Source organism: Podarcis gaigeae (assembly GCF_964106915.1).
Source record: "Podarcis gaigeae genome assembly, chromosome: 2".
In the NCBI taxonomy this organism is placed as follows: Eukaryota; Metazoa; Chordata; class Lepidosauria; order Squamata; family Lacertidae; genus Podarcis; species Podarcis gaigeae.
In genome coordinates, this window is record NC_139679.1 from 71470408 (window position 1) to 71489489 (window position 19082).

The 19082-nt window shown below is 44.4% G+C and overlaps 1 protein-coding gene across 2 annotated transcripts in view; it reads right to left on the reverse strand.

Moving 5' to 3' along the window:
• Positions 1-2399: 2399 nt before the first annotated feature.
• The window catches only part of CAMKV (CaM kinase like vesicle associated), a 63351-nt gene continuing 46668 nt past the window's right edge, over positions 2400-19082 (reverse strand). For both annotated transcript variants that reach the window (XM_083726624.1, XM_083726625.1), the window contains exons 3-11: positions 16937-17068; positions 15222-15296; positions 14199-14337; positions 11778-11898; positions 10977-11052; positions 10117-10253; positions 9668-9746; positions 9075-9162; positions 2400-6001 (exon numbers count right to left, since the gene is read on the reverse strand). In XM_083726624.1, the coding sequence (XP_083582750.1) occupies positions 5621-6001; positions 9075-9162; positions 9668-9746; positions 10117-10253; positions 10977-11052; positions 11778-11898; positions 14199-14337; positions 15222-15296; positions 16937-17068 (1228 nt within the window). In that variant the 3' untranslated portion in view covers positions 2400-5620. The remainder of the gene's footprint in view (positions 6002-9074; positions 9163-9667; positions 9747-10116; positions 10254-10976; positions 11053-11777; positions 11899-14198; positions 14338-15221; positions 15297-16936; positions 17069-19082) is intronic.

Genomic DNA, 19082 nt, shown 5'->3' on the forward strand with positions numbered 1-19082 from the left:
ATATAGCATAGCCGTATGATTTCAGCATACTATGCTGTTGGTAAAAGGCAATGGACCTCCAGGAAAGAAAGTGGCAACTTGATTCAAACTTCATGTTGAACACAGCTGAGGTGGGTCTTTCTCTCCCCAAGTGTGTAGTATATGTGGGATTTTACAATAATTAATAGCTGTGCATGAATCTCAAGCTTCTGTTCTAATTGACATATAACCCAGGTGCTCCTATTTGAGTTGTGCTTAACTTGTGTCAAGTTAATCATTCACAACATTTCTATGCCGTTCCATAAAATAAAGTTATCTGAGCTGCTTACGAGAAGCCAAGGTCCTTTCACACCAAAAGAAACAGCTCCTTCCTAACCTCAGTCTGTCCCAAAGCCATAACTTCTGTTTAAAATAGTTGAATGGGATTTACTTTCAGGTAAGTGAGTATATGATTGACACTGGACCTGGGAGTAGGTTCCACTGAACTCAGAGAAGGCCTGTACTGCCAATCTAATGCTTAAATGGGCAAAAAAGATCTATGAACTTGCAGCAATTTTAGTACTTCCCTGATCTAGAGCATTCTTGTTTATACTAGTCTATATTATATATAAAAAAATACTGAATAGATGAAGTATATTGCACATTTTTGAGTTAGCAAAAACAGGTAAATGCATTCAATTCTAACTATGCAGGGGCTTGCCTTGAGAGTAATTCATAAAAGGAGGTTGCCATGGCGCTGCCCATGAACTCAGTGGCATCCCTGTGGCCTTTCCCTCACATCCATGAAGCCTCTGAGCCCCCCTCCTCACTATTTCCTTTGTCATGAGGTGGTAATAGCTATTAAGGGTACCTTTTTCTCCCTTGAAAAGTACCGTATTTACTCGAGTCTAATGTGCCATCGAATCTAATGTGCACCCCAATTTTCAGAACCTTGAAACCAAAGAAAGTATTTGCCGGCAAATGTAAACGTGCCATCGAATCTGATGCACACCTTAATTTTTGCAACGTAATTTGGCCAAAGAAGGAGAGCATTAGATTTGAGTAAATACGGTACATAAAGTTGAAGGAAGGAGTTGGAAGGGTAACACTCTTTCCCACTTTTCAGTTCTATGTTCTTTTCAGGATTAATTCTTCTTGATCTGTTTTTTATCCAGATCCCTTTGAAAAGCTAAGTGCCTCCTTTCTCTCTTTCTGTCTCTTTGAGGAGGGGGAGAGAAGCGATTAGAGAGTTTGGTGCTCACAGTGTTTGCTTAAAGATCCAGATGTGCTTATGGGCAAAAGTTGTTGAGCTCCAATCTAGAATCTTGAGTGAAAAGGGCACAATTTGTATTGGGGTGGTGGTGGAGAATCACTCATCACATGGAGGGGGAAAATCCCATGTTGGAAAATAAGAAAAACTTTAGCCTTAAAGAAGGATTTTTGTATTTCACCAGCAAAAATAAGCATCTGACTACACCATTTAATCTTCAAAACTGTTGCACACAGGACATATTAGGAGCAGGCCTGCCTTAGGTGCCATTTTCAGTTGTGATTAGAGAACCAGAGTGGCCCAGGAGAAGCAGGCCCTCCAATACAACAGAACTACTTTGTTTAAAGACAAAGGAGCTGGTGCGAACCACTGCAACAGCACAGCTGCTCTTCTAACAACCTAGTCACAACATGCCATTTTAGAATGAACACTGGACGCCTCAGGAGCCTGGTGTTTTCGTGCTCTGAAGAGGTGACTACATTATAGGTCTACCTTATAGTGCTGTACATAGGTTGCACATACAGTAGTAGCTTCAAGGCGAGACATGAATGTGCTGACAGAACAGTCCAGAAAGTACATACTTCAAATCATAGACTGCCTTCTGTTTATCATGCGCACGTGACAATCACAAACCATAGTAGGGATGTTGTATTAATCTCACACATACCTTGTTTATTTTATGCGCTGCACACATACTAAATATACCCAGTCCGCAGCATTTCCTTTCCCAGAGCCAAGCTTTTCTGCTACTGTGAGGAACCATTTTGGCTGCTCATACCAGCAGCCATATGCAGGCCTCACACTCTCCTTTGGACAAAACACCTGTGGAGAGGGGCTCAGGAACCAACTTGAAGCAGGAACAAAAAATTCTAGTCCTTGACTACTTAGGGGTGTATAGTGGCAGATTAATAGATAGAAACTAGTGAGACTTCTCAACTTGAGGGCTGCTCCTTCTGTGACATAAACCCCTTCTGATTCCAGCAGTCCTTTTTGTTGTTAAAAAATATTACTCTGGAGTTAAGCTTTCAAATATAATCAAGGTGCTAATAGTTCTCTTCCTTTTAAGGAATGTAGCCTATGGCTGTAAGAAGTCTGTGTTTCTAGATCACAAAGCAACTGACATAAAAATAAATTACCTGCTATCTGTGCCAGATTTTTTTTTTTGGGGGGGGGGGGGAATCAGTCTTTTGTTTGGGGGTACATATATATAGTTCACATGCAAGCACCAAAATGTAATACGTACAACAGGAGCTACAGTCTTGCTTTTTCCATCAAGGAGTCAGTATCGATTATATTTGAAGGACCCAATCTGGCCTAATATATGCTACTGGCACCCCAGCCCAGCATTCAGTTTCCATGGAAGATGTCCTGCTCAGGCCTACATGCCTAAAGTCTTAGGTGTGTATGCCACCTATGGTTAGGCTGTCTTCACGTAGGTAGCAGGAGTCAGCTGGTGCCCTGACTCCATTCATAGGGTTAGACTGAACTGTACTTGAAAAGTCCAAACCCAGATCCAGAATCTGCCCAAATATCTGGATTAAAGAGGAGGCTGTTAGGTGTATTGTATCACACACCATGCAGCGCAGTTGAAATCTTTTCATTATAGCTAATGAAAGTTGTCCTGTCAGACAGGAATGAAAATATGGAATGGCCGATTGGCAGCTTCATGGAGGAATAGCTATACTACGTATTTAAATGTGCCAAACAAAGGCCATGCAAACCGAACCTAAACTGGAACTGTTATGTTCAGCAGTGGCCTGGCTTTGCAAACAGGAGTCTGCAGCCAAACAGCTGAATGGCGACACAGAGAGAGCATGATTTGAGGAAGAAAAGGTTGGCTGTGGGGCTCACCCCCCCACCTGCTGCTTCTCTTCTGCAGCATCCCCTCTCAGTTGGTTTTCTCTTATCTGCAAACAATGTGTTGCAGAAAACACATTTGGGAGCCCCATCTGGGTGAAGCAGCTGGGGAATAAAGTAATATACCTCCCCTACGTCTCCCCTTAAAACCACAGTCTCTCTGAACACCACTTCGGATATGAAATATTAATCCAGGTCCCTATACTATCTGTTAAGAACATAGAGTTCTACCTTATGTGTCAGAATATTGATCCATCTAGCTCAATATTGTCTAAAACTGACTGGCAGTGGTTCTCTAGGGTTTCAGGCCAAGAATCTTTCCTAGCCATACCTGAACTTGCAACCTTCTGCATGCAATGCATGTATTCTACCACTAAGCCTCTGCCCCATCCCCCTTGGAGTTGAATCCAACAACATCCGTAGGGTCACAAGTTCTCTATCCTTGTGTTGTTGAATTTTGATTTTATGCCTCCCTACTTGTAAGCCATATTGAACTCAGTGGGACTTAACAATAAACATGCATAGGATTGTGCTATTTGTCTGCTTTTATATATGCTATAGCACAGTCCTTGATTACCTGATTTCTCAGTTTTGTTCGCAACCTTTCCTTGAAAGAGTTTTGAAACAACTGTTCATAAACATTTTTTGTGTGGCTCTGGTCCTCTTTTATAGCATGCCAACCAAATCCTGTAAGAAATATAGAATTACTAAATTTCCTAGTGTGTAAAGTACGTTTATCTTCACAGTATGTCTGGAAGCAAAGAGACATTTTCATCTCTTTTTTATGGGAGGGGGGATGGCAGTATAGAATAATGACAAAAATGGTGACTGCAATGTTTATTACATAGGCTCAGGAATGCTAGCTATTGGAATAAAGTGCGTATTTCAGGGTGACGGAGAACATTCTTTCATTTTACTGAAAGATGAGCTTCTTGCCACTGCAGATAGGGAAGGAAGCACATGATCGAGCTGTTAGTGCACACACACTTTCTGCTGATCCTATTCTACAGGTTGCTTACTACTTTACCCTCTTGCAACCCTAACTGGCTTTTGAAGTCTATTCCACCTTAAATGCAAAGGTTCCCTCCCAGCTGAATGCCTTACGTAGTGTCAGAGAGGGAATTTGGATAGGTATACAGCTTTTTCACTTTTGCATAATGAGTTACACCTGCAGAAATCCCCTCTTCTACCCATTAAAGGTACAGAAGCCGATGGTCTTTTCATCTGGTCACTTAACCTTGCAGTAAAGTTGCAGGAATGTAAATACCTAAACAAGGCTTCTACAGATTTCCACTAAGATAAATCGCCTGCAGAATCCAGCTACAGGATTTTGCCACAGTGTAGGATTTCCCCTGTCTGCTCTACAGTGTTGCTCTGGAGATCATTTGCTCATTTGCTTCTTCTGTTGATAATTTAGAGGTCTCTCTGCAAGGTTCCCATAACTACTACTACTACTAAAAAATAAAAATAAATAAATAAATAATTCTGCCCTGAGTGTTTAGAATCATAGAATCATGGAGTTGGAAGGGACCCTGAGGGTCATCTAATCCAACCCCCCTGCAATGCAGGAGTCTCAACATGTTGTCTTGGGATAATGCAGCAAGTGTTAAATAAATAAATAAATAAATAAATAAATAAATAAAGCTTCCCACCTGCCTTTTATCTTCCTTGCCCCTGCTTGTTCACAGTTGGCTTGTTTTCCAGATTAGGGTTGTCTCCTGTCCCCAGGGAAAATTGCTTCTGCACAAATATATGGATAGCTACACCCCAGTTGTGTTGACAGTTCAGTATCGACAGTTCAGTGAAAAGTCAAGCAAATGCACACACACTCTCACATGGATTTTGCATTAGCTTTGTTCACACACAACCATATGTTGGACATAGAGGTGAATTGCTACAGAAGAACTTGCCAGCAGCTGAACAGATGAATTCCACATGCATCTCCAATGAGTATGACTAATTTGAGAGCTCTGCCATGACAGTGTGTGGCCCTCTTTATCCTCCAACCTGACCTGGACCTGTGTCCCATTCCCCATACCTCCATGGTATATAACAAACCAGTCGGCTGAAAAGTATGGCTAATGTGTCTGATCTGATTGCTCCAGCTTCTCCCAACCAGCCTCAGGGAGTCAAGTAGCAAGTCAAGTGACCGAGAGAGAGAGTAGTAAGAAAACAAATCGAGAAATGGGACAAAGAAAAGGAAAGCAACAGAGGAAAAGAGGGAGCAGGGAAGAGAGAGAAAGATAGAAAGAGAGAGAATTTCATGCAGTGGGCTAGGCCTCTACAACCACTTGTTGTTTACTTGGGCCCAACGGGGTCTCTCTGGACTCTGTCACATAAAAAATAGAAACTCTGCTGGCACCTAGCTGGAGACACATAGAAGTCAGACAAACTGACAGCCACACGCAGAGGGGTTGGTTGGGAAGCCAGGACAGTTGGGGGGGTGGGGGTACCATGCCAGTGACTATTTACAAAGAGAAATACAACAAAGAGAGGTACAACCCTGCCCTTGCCCTTGCCCTGCTCCCCTCTGACTCAGCCAGTCTCCTCATTCCAGGACTCTGGGGTGGCACTGGGGGCGGCAGTTTCTCCCCCGTTACACGTAGTGGGGGCTGCCAGTGTTGTCGCTGGAGCTTCTGCCGTAGTTGCTGGAGCTGTTGATGTCGTTTCTTCTGGGCTCGCTGCTGCTGCTCCTGCAGCAGCAGCAGCTGGCAGTGCCATTGTTGTCGCTGGGGCTGCTTCGGCTGTTGTGGCTGAAGCCGTGCTGTCTGCCTCCGCTTTTGCCTGTGGGGCGCTGGTGGTCTCTGTTGGGGAAGCACTGTCTGTCGTGGCAGCGGCAGGAGTTGCTGGTTTCGCTGCATCCGTGTGCTCCGGCGCCCGGAGTCTCTTCATCATTGTGGTCACTCGAACGGCTTTCTGCAGGTTGGCGAGAGAAAGGGGGTTGTTCGTTGGTAACGTGTCATGGCCTCTCGCAGTTTTATTGCGGGGAGAAGGAATAGGAGCAACACCTCCATCCTGCTTCCTTTGCATCCCACCCTCTATAATTTGATGTCACTAATTCAAAATCTTATGAAACCCTTGGCTTGTGTGTGTGTGTGTGTGTGTGTGTGTACACACACACACACACACACACACACACACACACACACACACAAAATTATATATAATTATAGCATGTTCACACTGGAGAATCTCAGCTTTATTTATAAGTGTGCTTTCAGTTCTTGTGACTGCAGACAAAACTTGAGAAGAGACACTGTCTATAACGGCAGCTCAAGGCTAAAGCATGAGAAAGCAAGCAGCTAGGCCCCAAAATGCACTGTGGGCTTTATTTCATTTCATTTCATGATGACCAATCCAATTGTATGACTTTTTGACCACATTACTGAAGGCTAGCAGTATTCAAAAACAGAAGTTAACCAGTTTTCTTTCTTCTTCTTTTTTAGTCCACAAAATCTTCTGAATTATAGAAAAACTAGAGGTGGTCCCTGAATGCTACTCCTCCCCTGCCTCAAATAAAAAAAATATATGTTGGGGCAGGGGATAACATCCAATTTACTGTATTTTTTGCTCTATAAGACTCACTTTTTCCCTCCTAAAAAGCAAGGGGAAATGTGTGTGCGTCTTATGGAGCGAATGCAGGCTGCACAGCTATCCCAGAAGCCGGAACAGCAAGAGGGATTGCTGCTTTCACTGCACAGTGATCCCTCTTGCTGTTCTGGCTTCTGAGATTCAGAATATTTTTTTTATTGTTTTCCTCCTCCAAAAACTAGGTGCGTCTTGTGGTCTGGTGCGTCTTATAGAGTGAAAAATGCGGTGCATTTTAGCTATGGCAATGTTTTCTATGGGAATGTCCCTGAGAAAGGTCAAGTCTTTCTGAGTATTCCAGTTGTAGACTTCCCAAAAGCCCTTGTATGTTGCCTCCTGCTTCCCTGCCCAAAGTTTTTTTTAAAAGTACATTTGGGCAGGAGGAGGCAGAGGTGGTGGTGGGTGGTCTAGTCCTCAGTGAAGCATCCTTTCTCATTGAGAACTAGAAGTAAAAATTCCAGAATATCCAGTGGGAAACTGACTCTTCATGTGCCATAACCACCAAGGAAGAAGATCCCGAGTGGGATACACAACTTTCCTCATCCAAATCACTAAAGTTTCTTTTTAAAGATAGAATATTGTATCGTATATTTAAAGTCATAAGCCATAGAGTTAATAAATATTATTAATAGAGGAGTTAAAGGCAAAATTTCACGGTAGATTAAGATGTTAAAGAATAAAAAGGTTTATAAAAAATAATTAAGGTACAGATTAATATTACATGAAAATTAATAATGTAAAATGCAATTAATACAAAGTACTTATAAAGTATTAAAGTTATTCAAAATATTAACATCTTATCAGTATTTGAGCTAATATAGATTCTTCAGGTTCTACCAATCTGTTCTTCAACACAACCAGGAGACAAACATATCACTCGCAAAAGTCTATACAATATTCATGAAGTCAACATCTCCTGATCAATATTTTGGTAGTAAGGCCTATTCCAATAGTTAGTAAATTGATTACAGCTCTGGCAGAAATTATTAATTGTTCCTGCCATTCCTTAAGTCTGATGAAGTGTCAGTTTAACTGAGGGCAAAATTAGACAAGGTCCATTCATGTAATTAGCATTCACCCAAATGGGTGCATCCCATTTTTCATGCAAATTGCAGCTGCATCCTGACTGGGACTGCAACAGGGGGCAAAAAGTTATGATGTGGATGGGGCCCATGCCTTGCTAATTGTATGATGGGTGTGTTCAAGGCCACTCAGCAAGCTGAAAGGGGATTTGAGTCTGGGTTTTCCCTTTTGAAATTGTTCTAGCCATCCTCACCACTCTAGTTGCTCTTCCACCATTATAAATGTAGTGAGAAATAGACAATGGCATTTCTGTTTCCTACCCTACAGATTGAGGTTGAATCCTGACAAGACAGAAGTACTGTTTTTGGGGGACAAGAGACAGGCGGGTGTGGAGGACTCCCTGGTCCTGAATGGGGTAACTGTGCCCCTAAAGGACCAGGTGTGCAGCCTGGGAGTCATTCTGGACTCACAGCTTTCCATGGAGGCGCAGGTCAATTCTGTGTCCAGGGCAGCTGTTTATCAGCTCCATCTGGTACACATGCTGAGACCCTATCTGCCTGCGGACTGTCTTGCCAGAGTGGTGCATGCTCTAGTTATCTCTCGCTTGGACTACTGCAATGTGCTCTATGTGGGGCTACCTTTGAAAGTGACCCGGAAAGTACAACTAATCCAGAATGCGGCAGCTAGATTGGTGACTGGGAGCGGCCGCTGAGACCATATAACACCGGTCTTGAAAGACCTACACTGGCTCCCAGTACATTTCCAAGCACAATTCAAAGTGTTGGTGCTGACTTTTAAAGCCCTAAACGGCCTCGGTCCAGTATACCTGAAGGAGCATCTCCACCTCCATCTTTCTGCCCGGACACTGAGGTCCAGCGCCGAGGGCCTTCTGGCGGTTCCCTCACTGCGAGAAGGCAAGTTACAGGGAACCAGGCAGAGGGCCTTCTCAGTAGTGGCACCCGCCCTGTGGAATGCCCTTCCACCAGATGTCAAAGAGAAAAATAATTACCAAACTTTTAGAAAACATCTGAAGGCAGCCCTGTTTAGGGAAGCTTTTAATGTTTAATAGGTTATTGTATTTTAGAGTTTTGTTGGAAGCCACCCAGAGTGGCTGGGGAAACCCAGCCAGATGGGCGGGGTATAAATAATAAATTATTATATTATTATACCTGGCTGCAGTGAGGCTAGCCTTAAGTGTCTGCATATTTGTGCGGCCTTATGCAAATAAAACCAATGCCCATAAGGGTTGACAAAGCAGGGGAGATTTGGAGACAGACTGAGAAGGCCTGGGATGTGTCCCCTCTCTTGAGGCTATCTCAAACTTCCTCAAGTGCAAAAGAGGATTCTTGCTGGCAGCACCAAGTAACTGGGACCTTACCTTCCATTTTGCCCTGGCAAAGTTTTTCTCAATCTGAGCACATACTCCATCCTTTATGTTCTTGTCCGAAGCTGCATTGCCAGAAATCCTGAGAACAGAAAAAATATGACAGTGAGTTGTGTCTCTTGGCAATTACCCTTCCTTAGCCTAACTTCCTTCCTTAGCTTTGCTCATGGGCCTGTACTGTTTGGGCTTAAATGGGAAGGTAATTTTCCATGCCAGCAATTACCATGAATGTCCTGGCCTCTGCTCAAACCAATCTAGATTTTTATTGCTTATAACATCTGAAACACCTTGTTTCTTTTATTCAATAGCAGAAGCTGGCCAACATGGTGCCCTCTAGATGATGTGCTTGGGCTAATATCCCCACTGCCCCTGACCATTGGCTGTGGTGGCTGGGACCTCCAAACACCTGGAGGTTGGCTACCCCTGCTTAGGATTTTCAGTGTCTTTTCTAGGGTGTGAAGACAATTTAAGAGTATAAAGACCTTACACACCTTACCTCTCTGTGTTTCCTCCCATTCTCCTTGGTCCTAAGTCCTTCTTTTGATAGGAAACCCTTATTTTACCAGAAACAGCTATTTGGCACTCACCATTCATGAGAAATAGCCTCCTCTGCTGTAATCCTCTGGTCTTGGTCTACCTCCATTAGACGGGCCACCAAGTCCTTGGCTGGAGAAACAAAGAAGAAAAGGATGTAGTGTCTCCTCTCACTACCATTTATCAGATGAAACTGGAAGTCTCCTGTGATTTTTCTTGCCTAATACCTATTTAGTTCTTTACGAGGGAGGTGCTAGGGGCACATATCAGCTAAGGGAGAGATCACAGTTACCTGCCCTAGAATGGCACTGACTTTTGTTGAGACTTACATGACTGGGAGAATCAGGTAGGAGTTTATTGTTGCAGGGCAACTGCTAGGTGGGAATACTGTTGATTGGATAAAAGAACCGTTGACAATGTATTTCCCTTCATGGTCTGTGGGTGTACCTCCTACAAGTAACAGCATGCATTTTCCTTCTCTCCAGTATTCATAGAACCTTACCTGCCTGAGAGATGTCATCCCAGTAGGGAGGATCAAACTCATAGTCGCCTGCCAGGATCTTACGGAACAGGTTCTTATCATGGTTTTCATAATCATCCTCATCCATTTCCTCATAGAATGGTGGGTTTCCTGACAACCTGTAGCACAGCAGTAGGAGGGGAAATTAGCTATAGGAACGAGATCAGCTGCAAGAGATTTATTTATTGAAAAGGTTTATAAGCTGCCTTTTAGGGCAACAAGGTGTCTTCCTATAAAACTGAATAACAACAGACATATTGCTAAAAATGAAACAAAAACATTATACGATACCAAAAATAAAAACCGTAAAATCACCATAATAAAGACCACATAAAACGAGCTAAGCCTTTTTGTCGTTAGCATCTGTCAGTCTTGAGAGACAGTGGAGTGCGCCTACAGGGATGAAATCAAACTGCTGCCTTAAAAACCTTATAAAGACTGCAGGAGACCGCAACATATTTTATGAAAAAGCCATCTGAAATAGATGACTTTTTAATGTCCGCTTAAAGCCTACAAATGCACCACTCAACTTTAAAATCATGGGGCTACTACCAAAAAGGCCCTGTCATGCCTGCAAATCTAACTGATTGCACTGACAGTCATATGAAATGATAGGTGTACAGTTTTGCCACTGAGTGAAGCCTCTGACCATACACAATCTTTTGCCCTTTTGCCGTTGCAAGAGCTGAGAATGGTTCTTCTCCTGTAGATAGCTTTTAGTTCCTTCTCTTTAGCAACCAGCCTCCTCATATCCTGTTTTCTAACCCTCCTCCATCCCCCCCCCCCCGGTCACCAGTAAGATAGGCTGAGGACTCCAGTATTCTTCATTGCTCCTTACTTACAGAATATACATGATCACACCAATAGCCCAGCAGTCCACAGGCCGTCCATACCGCTGGCGCCCGACCACCTCAGGAGCTGCAAGGACAAGAACAGATGGCAAGTGCTGCTCCCATGAACATATAGGGCAATGAAACACAGCTCTAGGACATAGGATTTCAGAAACTTTGCCTTGATCGGAGTGGAAATCTACACTGATAAAATATGATCTGGTGCAGTCACCTTTGGGACTATACTACTTTTGAAAGCAGCTGCAAGGACTGTGTATTTGAACCTATAACACATCCCTGCAAACAGAACTAGTGCGCCCTGACAGACAACATCCCATGTGCTGCAGGTTTAGAGAGGTAGAACTGGGTTGTTGTTGTTTTAATAAGAGATAAAACTGTCCCCAAAGATCTCAACATCTCAGGAGCATTTAACACCCATGTCATGAGTGAGCCACCCTGGAAACACCCCTCACATCTTCCAGTGAGCCACACTCACTCCCCTCTCGCTGGGAGTCTCGGGGAATTGAACTAGATGTCTCATCAGACAGCAGTTATGGCTTTGAATGAATGAGTATCTCTTGTGTGAGAATTGTGGAGAGCAGGAATGTTATTTTCGATAGAATATGAAATTAGCTGTCATTGGGTCTGCCTTTTCCATCATGAAACTTTACAAAGGCGTGAGTTTCCTGGAGAAATCAGCACCTACTGCATTTCATCTGCCTGCACAAGATACTATATGTGTATAATCTCCCCCCCCCATTGGGTCCTTCCATGAAAACATCATCTGGTTGTGCTGACTGTGCCATCTCTTACCTAGATACTCAGGGGTCCCACAGGGTTCCTTGATGAGCCCATTCTCCAGCTTGGCCAGGTGAAAGTCACTGATCACAATCTTTGAGTTCTTCAGGCGGTTGTAATACACTAGATTCTCTAGCTGCAGGGACACAGCAGGAAAGGGGTGGGGGAAGAGATGAATGAGAAAGGAATTCCCCCGGCAAAACTGCTGAATGGCTCCCTCCTGCCCACAGTGCTGTGCCACGCAGAGGGCCCTTTCAGATGAGAGCATCGAGCACTGACCCTGTATATTTTAAGGCACCTAGTTAAAAGCCTTCTTAAACAATCAGCTTTTAGCTTCTTCATTTTGCCTCCCATGTGCTATGTTAAGGTTTTTCCCTTGCTGATTACTTGATTCTATGAATCCCTGCTGCTGTTGGAATTTTTTATGACATCTTTTATTTGAATTCTCTTTTAAGGACAGAATATATATATATATATATATATATATATATATATATATATGCTTTCGTAGATTTTCACGGGTACAGGAATGCAGGTTTTGGTGTCCTCGGGTGTCTTCCCGTGTAAAAGTTGGGGTGTCTAGGCGACGTTTCGACGAGGTCTCACTCGTCATCTTCAGGCTGGTGCTTTCGGCTTCTTGTTACTGGAACAGAGCGGGATCTCAATGTTTGAGTTCCTATAAATACTGTAGAGGGGGTGTGGTGTCTAGCCTCCAATGTTCTGGGCAGAGAGGAAGTTCCCAGGCTAGTGTGCCTTTTCTTCTTTTGTTCCTTAATTACTTGAGAGATACCTTGAGTGATTTCTTGAGTGATATCCTGAGTACCACTTAGGTGGGTCATTAGGTGTGGATTAGTTGCTAAAGTCTTTGTGTCTTGACCTCTTGAACTTTGTGAAGAAAGGAAACACCCCCCAAAAACCAAGACACAGAAGAAAACAATGGCATGGCCCTCCTTCCTTATATCAAGGGCACTACAGATAAAATTAGCAAAATCCTCCATAAACACAATATCAAAACAGCCTTTTGCACCAACCAAAAAATAGCCAATATCCTCAGAAACCCCAAGGATAAAATCCAGTTGGAAAACCAAGGGATCTATGAAATACCCTGCAAAGTCTGCCCAGCCACGTACATTGGACAAACAGACGAATAAATGCACGTATCGCAGAACACAAGAATGCCGTCAAAAAAGAAGAAAAAACTTCCTCTCTTTTCCAACACATGAAAGAAACAGGACACGAAATTAATTTTGCAGATTCCAAATTGCTCTTTAACACGGAACATCACCACAAGAGAATAATCATGGAAGCCATCGAGATAGAGAAACACCCTCACAACATGAATAAGCGTGACGACACATCCCGCTTGCCAGACATCTGGAAATTAGCCCTCCCCACAAAAACTGACACCAGATCCAGAGGCACACAGAACGCCAACACCAATCAACCACACCAGACCCAAACCCAGACCCTCTCCACAGATGAATTACTGACACCATCCAATAGCCAATCCATGGTGGCACCTCCGGATGCTGCACCCCCCTGCAATCCCTACACAGATCTGGCTGACACAAGCCACAAAACCACAGCTCGCCCCTATACACGAAGCCAAGCCAAAGCACAACTAAGTGCAATACAGCCATCTTCTCAGGAAAACTCTTCACAAAGTTCAAGAGGTCAAGACACAAAGACTTTAGCAACTAATCCACACCTAATGACCCACCTAAGTGGTACTCAGGATATCACTCAAGAAATCACTCAAGGTATCTCTCAAGTAATTAAGGAACAAAAGAAGAAAAGGCACACTAGCCTGGGAACTTCCTCTCTGCCCAGAACATTGGAGGCTAGACACCACACCCCCTCTACAGTATTTATAGGAACTCAAACATTGAGATCCCGCTCTGTTCCAGTAACAAGAAGCCGAAAGCACCAGCCTGAAGATGACGAGTGAGACCTCGTCGAAACGTCGCCTAGACACCCCAACTTTTACACGGGAAGACACCCGAGGACACCAAAACCTGCATATATATATATATATATATATGCTTTCGTAGATTTTCACGGGTACAGGAATGCAGGTTTTGGTGTCCTCGGGTGTCTTCCCGTGTAAAAGTTGGGGTGTCTAGGCGACGTTTCGACGAGGTCTCACTCGTCATCTTCAGGCTGGTGCTTTCGGCTTCTTGTTACTGGAACATATATGTATGTATGTAAAAGTAAGGTATTTAGGATGGGTTTGCGTCTATTTCTGTATATAGAAACATGAATGGGATTTGCCAGTAAGCCACAGAAAACAGTGAGAAAGAACGGAATAGGAAGGGGAGCATTATTATATTTGCTTATGTCTGCTTCTTAGGGGAAGCGAGAGCCCATGAGGATGGGATGGATAATTGGCTCAGACATTTGTGCAGCAAAGGCTAGCAGCAGGATGGACGGACTTGCCTTGAGGTTCCTATGTACAATCTTGAGTGAATGCAGGTATGCCACAGCCTCCAGCACCTGCCTGATGACATTACTGGTGTCACGCTCAGAGTAGTAACCCTGGTCCAAGATCCAATCAAAGACCTCTCGGCCAGTAGCCCTGCAGATGAGAGAAGAGAGACAAAGTGGCAAGGGAAGACGTGAAATTGTGTAACCTGCAAGGCAAGGGTTGCCACACCATGGACAGAGAAGCACGTTCACCATAATTTTGCTAAACAAGTCATATAAACCATGACTGAAATTTTTTACACATCACTTGGGAAGACAGGTGAACTAATGCCAGTGTACTGGAAGAAGCAAAGATCACCAGTGCTGAAGCAATGATTCCTCAACATCAACATGGGAACACCAGGGGGAGCTCAAGTTGGTATGCATCGACGGGGCTCCCCCTTCCGCATCGGGCAGGAGTCAGATATAGTCAGGTCCATTCAATGCCTTAGCCAATACTGCTCACATTCTGTTATCAATAAAGTTGTGGCTAAAATTTGCCCAGTAACATTAATTTAATATCTGTGTCCTTGTGTGTGTTATTTCTCAATGAGGGGGTGGCTTTGGGGTCTCGACACGCAACTGCCTTTACTGGGGGTCGGGCCACTGATCCATCTAGGCCAGTACTGTCGACACTGAGCGGCAGCAGCTCTCTAGGGTTTCCGAGGGCGGCCTTTCCTAGCCGGGGATTGGACCTGGGACCTTCTACATGCAAAGCAGACGTTTTACAACTGTTCCCTCAAATGAACAGAAATTCATGAATGGTGTGGAGAACAAGTGAAGAGTAAATTAATATTCATGCCCTCCATCTTTCTCTTTATGGATGGTCTCCTGAAGAAGCTTCTAATCACTCTTTGGGAAGGCACCCTGTGAAGTGTCAACAAGATGGTTTGCAGCTGAGCAGGCACAGTAGAGCAGTCCAAGGCCCCAACAGAGCAAAAGGGAGAGGCCATTATGTGTGCAACATCTTGGGAGTTCTGGGTAACAACTACTTACAGCTCCAAGAAGAGGAAGTACTCTTTCCGGGTAACATACACATCCACCAACTGCAGAATATTGGGGTGTTTCACCCTGTAGGGAAAGGAAAGGAAGAGAAAAACTAGGGGTTGGAAGAGACCTCCTGGCGTATGGCATAGATCCTGTCGCCAAAGTATTTCTGGCAGGTACCTGCTCAACTTTTACTTGAAAACGTCCATGGGGAATGCTGTCACCTTTATTTGTAACGTATTCCAGTCGTTTGCTACTTCCATAATTTGGAAGTACATTCTAACCTAAATCATGTTCCCTATCATTTAAATCTGAGTCCCTGTTCTTCCCTCAGTGGATGTGGCAAATAAGGACCCTTTAATGGATAGATCATGATTAGGCAAACTCCGGCCCTCCAGATGTTTGGGACTACAATTCCCATCATCCCTGACCACTGGTCCTGTTAGCTAGGGGATGATGGGAAATGTAGTCCCAAAATTCTGGAGGGCCGGAGTTTGCCTATGCCTGGGACAGATTAACAATCTCCTTTTGAGACAGAATGCACCGCATTCCTTCAGCACTGGATTAGCCTTCAAAGCTTCCATCATTCCTGCAGCTCTCCTCTAAATCTTTTCCCCCCCATTTGTCAGCATCCTTCATGGATCATCAGTGGCCACAGTACTCCAGATACTTCCCATGGGCACCCATGGTAGTTTCTCACTGAGAGTAGCGGGCAAAGCCCCCTCCCCATTTCTGACTGCAACGACGGCAGGGCCCACTAAAGGCAAGGTTGCTTGGAGGGAAGTATATCCCTCATTCTGATAAAGGTTTCCTATCACTCATACAGAGTGACATGCAAAGTTTGTCATTTGCAGAGCAGAGCCATTGAAAGCAATAGACTTAAGTTATTGGGCCTCAGTGGGCAATAGTCACCTAATGAACCCCATTAGCAGAAGCCCTGCACAAGGGCTCTTGCTTGTGTAATGGGACTTGCCCCCATTCCTGGCTCGGGGTGTGTGTGCGTGTGTGTGTGTGTCAGAAGAAGCCTCAGGACAGTGGGGGGGGGGAGGGGGGTTCATTCTATCTGGCAAGCTGATATTCCTGCACAGATGGAGCTTTTGTAATAGTGTGATGTTGAATTCCACCCAGTGAGTTTACTCTAACACTGTATATCACCTATAGGCAGGATAAGCTATCTGGCACATGATCTGGGATCAGATGTGCCAGTGTACAATGCCAAAAGTTGTTTTTTTTTTAAAAAAAGAGCTATTAACACTGTGTAGAGATGAGCTTTCAAATAGGAATAGGCGTTCTGCTGTTTGTTGTTTTTGCTGTGAGTTGTGTTGTGCTTCCTTGCTAGTTTTGCTCTTGTCATGGCACTAGGAGAGCTTGTTTGTTTTCTCTGCCCAAACATCTGACTGGTATTTAATCTTTAAGGTGTTTTTACATATATATTTTTTACATTTAAGAACCTATTTCAAGAATTGGCTTTGTGTGGCTTTGTGACTCCATTTGAGGACCCTGCTTTGAGGAGGGGAGAGTGAGGAATGTGGCATTGCATTTGACGCACGGTCTGGCCAATCAGTGTTGTGCACATCCAGTTCCTCCTGAAAATATTGGCAATGCCTAAGTCAATGTAGGAGCCATTCTAGAGAATTAGAGAAAGTCCAGGTAGTTTCTTGCAATACATCAGCTGAAAAAAGCAGAGGCTAGTGTATCAATCAGTGTGGACATTCACAACTCACATTTTCAGGATGATGATCTCATTCTTTGCTGCCTTCCGCACTTTGCGCCCATCTCTTTTCAGAAACTTCTTGCATGTATAGAGCTTCCCTGTTGATTTCTCCTTGGCACGGAATATCTCACAGAACTCCTCTCTGGCAAAAGAACACCCACCTTCAGATTTAAGCAGTCCATGCCCAGCAGCTGGAGCAGCCCAAGAGGGACCACGTATACCTTAACTTCATGAATCACCCACCCTCTCAAGAGTGATGTATACATCTATCTACCATATTGTCTAACAGATGCATGCCAAATTCAAGCACTCTATCCCAGGTCCCACCAAAATGTGATTGCTCTTGGAGAAGTCCAGGCATGGGGTAGGGGTAGGATGAAAGCTAAGGAGGAGCAACCGTCCTATAAGCCTGTGCTAACATAAGAAATTGTGAGCTTGGCCAAATGGTTCACACTACTTCCTTTCATGTTCAGTGGAGGAATATAGGAAGCTGCCTTTTACTGAGTCAGACCCATTGGCCCATGGAGCTCTGTATTGTCTATGCTAACTGGCAGCTGCTCTCCAGGGTTTCCTCCCAGTACAACCAGGAGACACCAGGGGTTGAACCCGGGACCTTCTGCATGCAAAGCAGTTGCTCTGTCACTAAGCTACAGCCCTTTCCATGCATGGCTGGTGTGAGGCCGCTAGAGTCTCTTGATGCACCAGGACCAGGTCTTCTCAGAATTGGGTTGTTTGGCAATGCAGCCCAAAGACGGTGCAAAGGCTAAATACTGGCACTAGACCTAAAGTCAACAAGTACCTGGGGGGAAGCTGAAAAGAACCTTGACGAGAGAGTGCAAGCAAAGCCTTTTAGTATCCAAATATGTTGGCCTTGGATAATATCTTCTGGAAAAAGTATGTGAGGCAAGCCAGGAAATCCCTAGTTCAAGTCTTAACTTAAACTCACCATGATACTAGTAGCCTCATGTTTATAATGCGTTGCACATAAAAAGGAGCAGGATTCAATCAACAAGCTCTGCCCCTACCATATGCACATACATTTGCCCACATGTGTATAAATTTATAAACTGTACATGTAGAGATTTGTACAAGTGGCACAGTCTCAACTTCTGTGTATGAGTCTGCATCCATAAGGTAAAGGTAAAGGTACACCTTCCCGTACGGGCCAGTCGTGTCCGACTCTAGGGTTGTTCACTCATCTCACTTAAGAGGCCGGGAGCCAGCGCTGTCCGGAGACACTTCCGGGTCATGTGGCCAGCGTGACGAAGCTGCTCTGGCGAGCCAGCACCAACACAGCACACGGAAACGCCGTTTACCTTCCCGCTATAAAGCGGTACCTATTTATCTACTTGCACTTAGGGGTGCTTTTGAACTGCTAGGTGGGCAGGAGCTGGGACCGAAAGACGGGAGCTCACCCCGCCGCGGGGATTCGAACCGCCGACCATACAATTGGCAAGTCCTAGGCACTGAGGTTTTACCCACAGCGCCACCCGCGTCTGCATCCATAGGTACCTCAAAAATATACAAAAATATGTGACTAGGGCTTGCCACTGCGATTCCACTCCCTCCTAAACACATTTGTTGTATGCATGTGGGATTGTGTGAGCAGCCCGTATGCCATTTTGGGCAAGCCACAGCCTTTTCAACATGAGTCCTCACCTCCTGGTCTGCAATGGGTGGTTATTGGCTTAATCCACAAAGCCTAACCAGCAGAACTATGTGCTGTCTAAGTACGGAAAATTACTATTACTGTGTGCACTAAGTGACCCATTACAGGAGACATGGGTGGCCACTGAAAATAGCCCTCTCTCCCCATATTGTTTAGCTGCACTTAATGTGTAGTGCAAGCTCAAATTGTGTGTTTTCCTATTCCCTGCCAGCAACAAAGATGTGGGGAAGGAGAGAGGGGAGAACGTGATGTGGGGAGCTGCTTTGGTCAGCAATCCTACGTCTGCAATAAGCAGCAGTTTAGATACCTGTTTGTTGAATTCTATTAAGAAAAAAGAACCCCTTCAATTTCCATGTTCACTTAAGCTCCAAAATGCCAGTGAATTGCTGCTGTTCAGGGCCATGGCCTAAACAGACAAATTATTTAGGCAATATGAATATGGTATTGTATATCTTACATTGTGGTTCATTCAAGCTTTACCACTCCC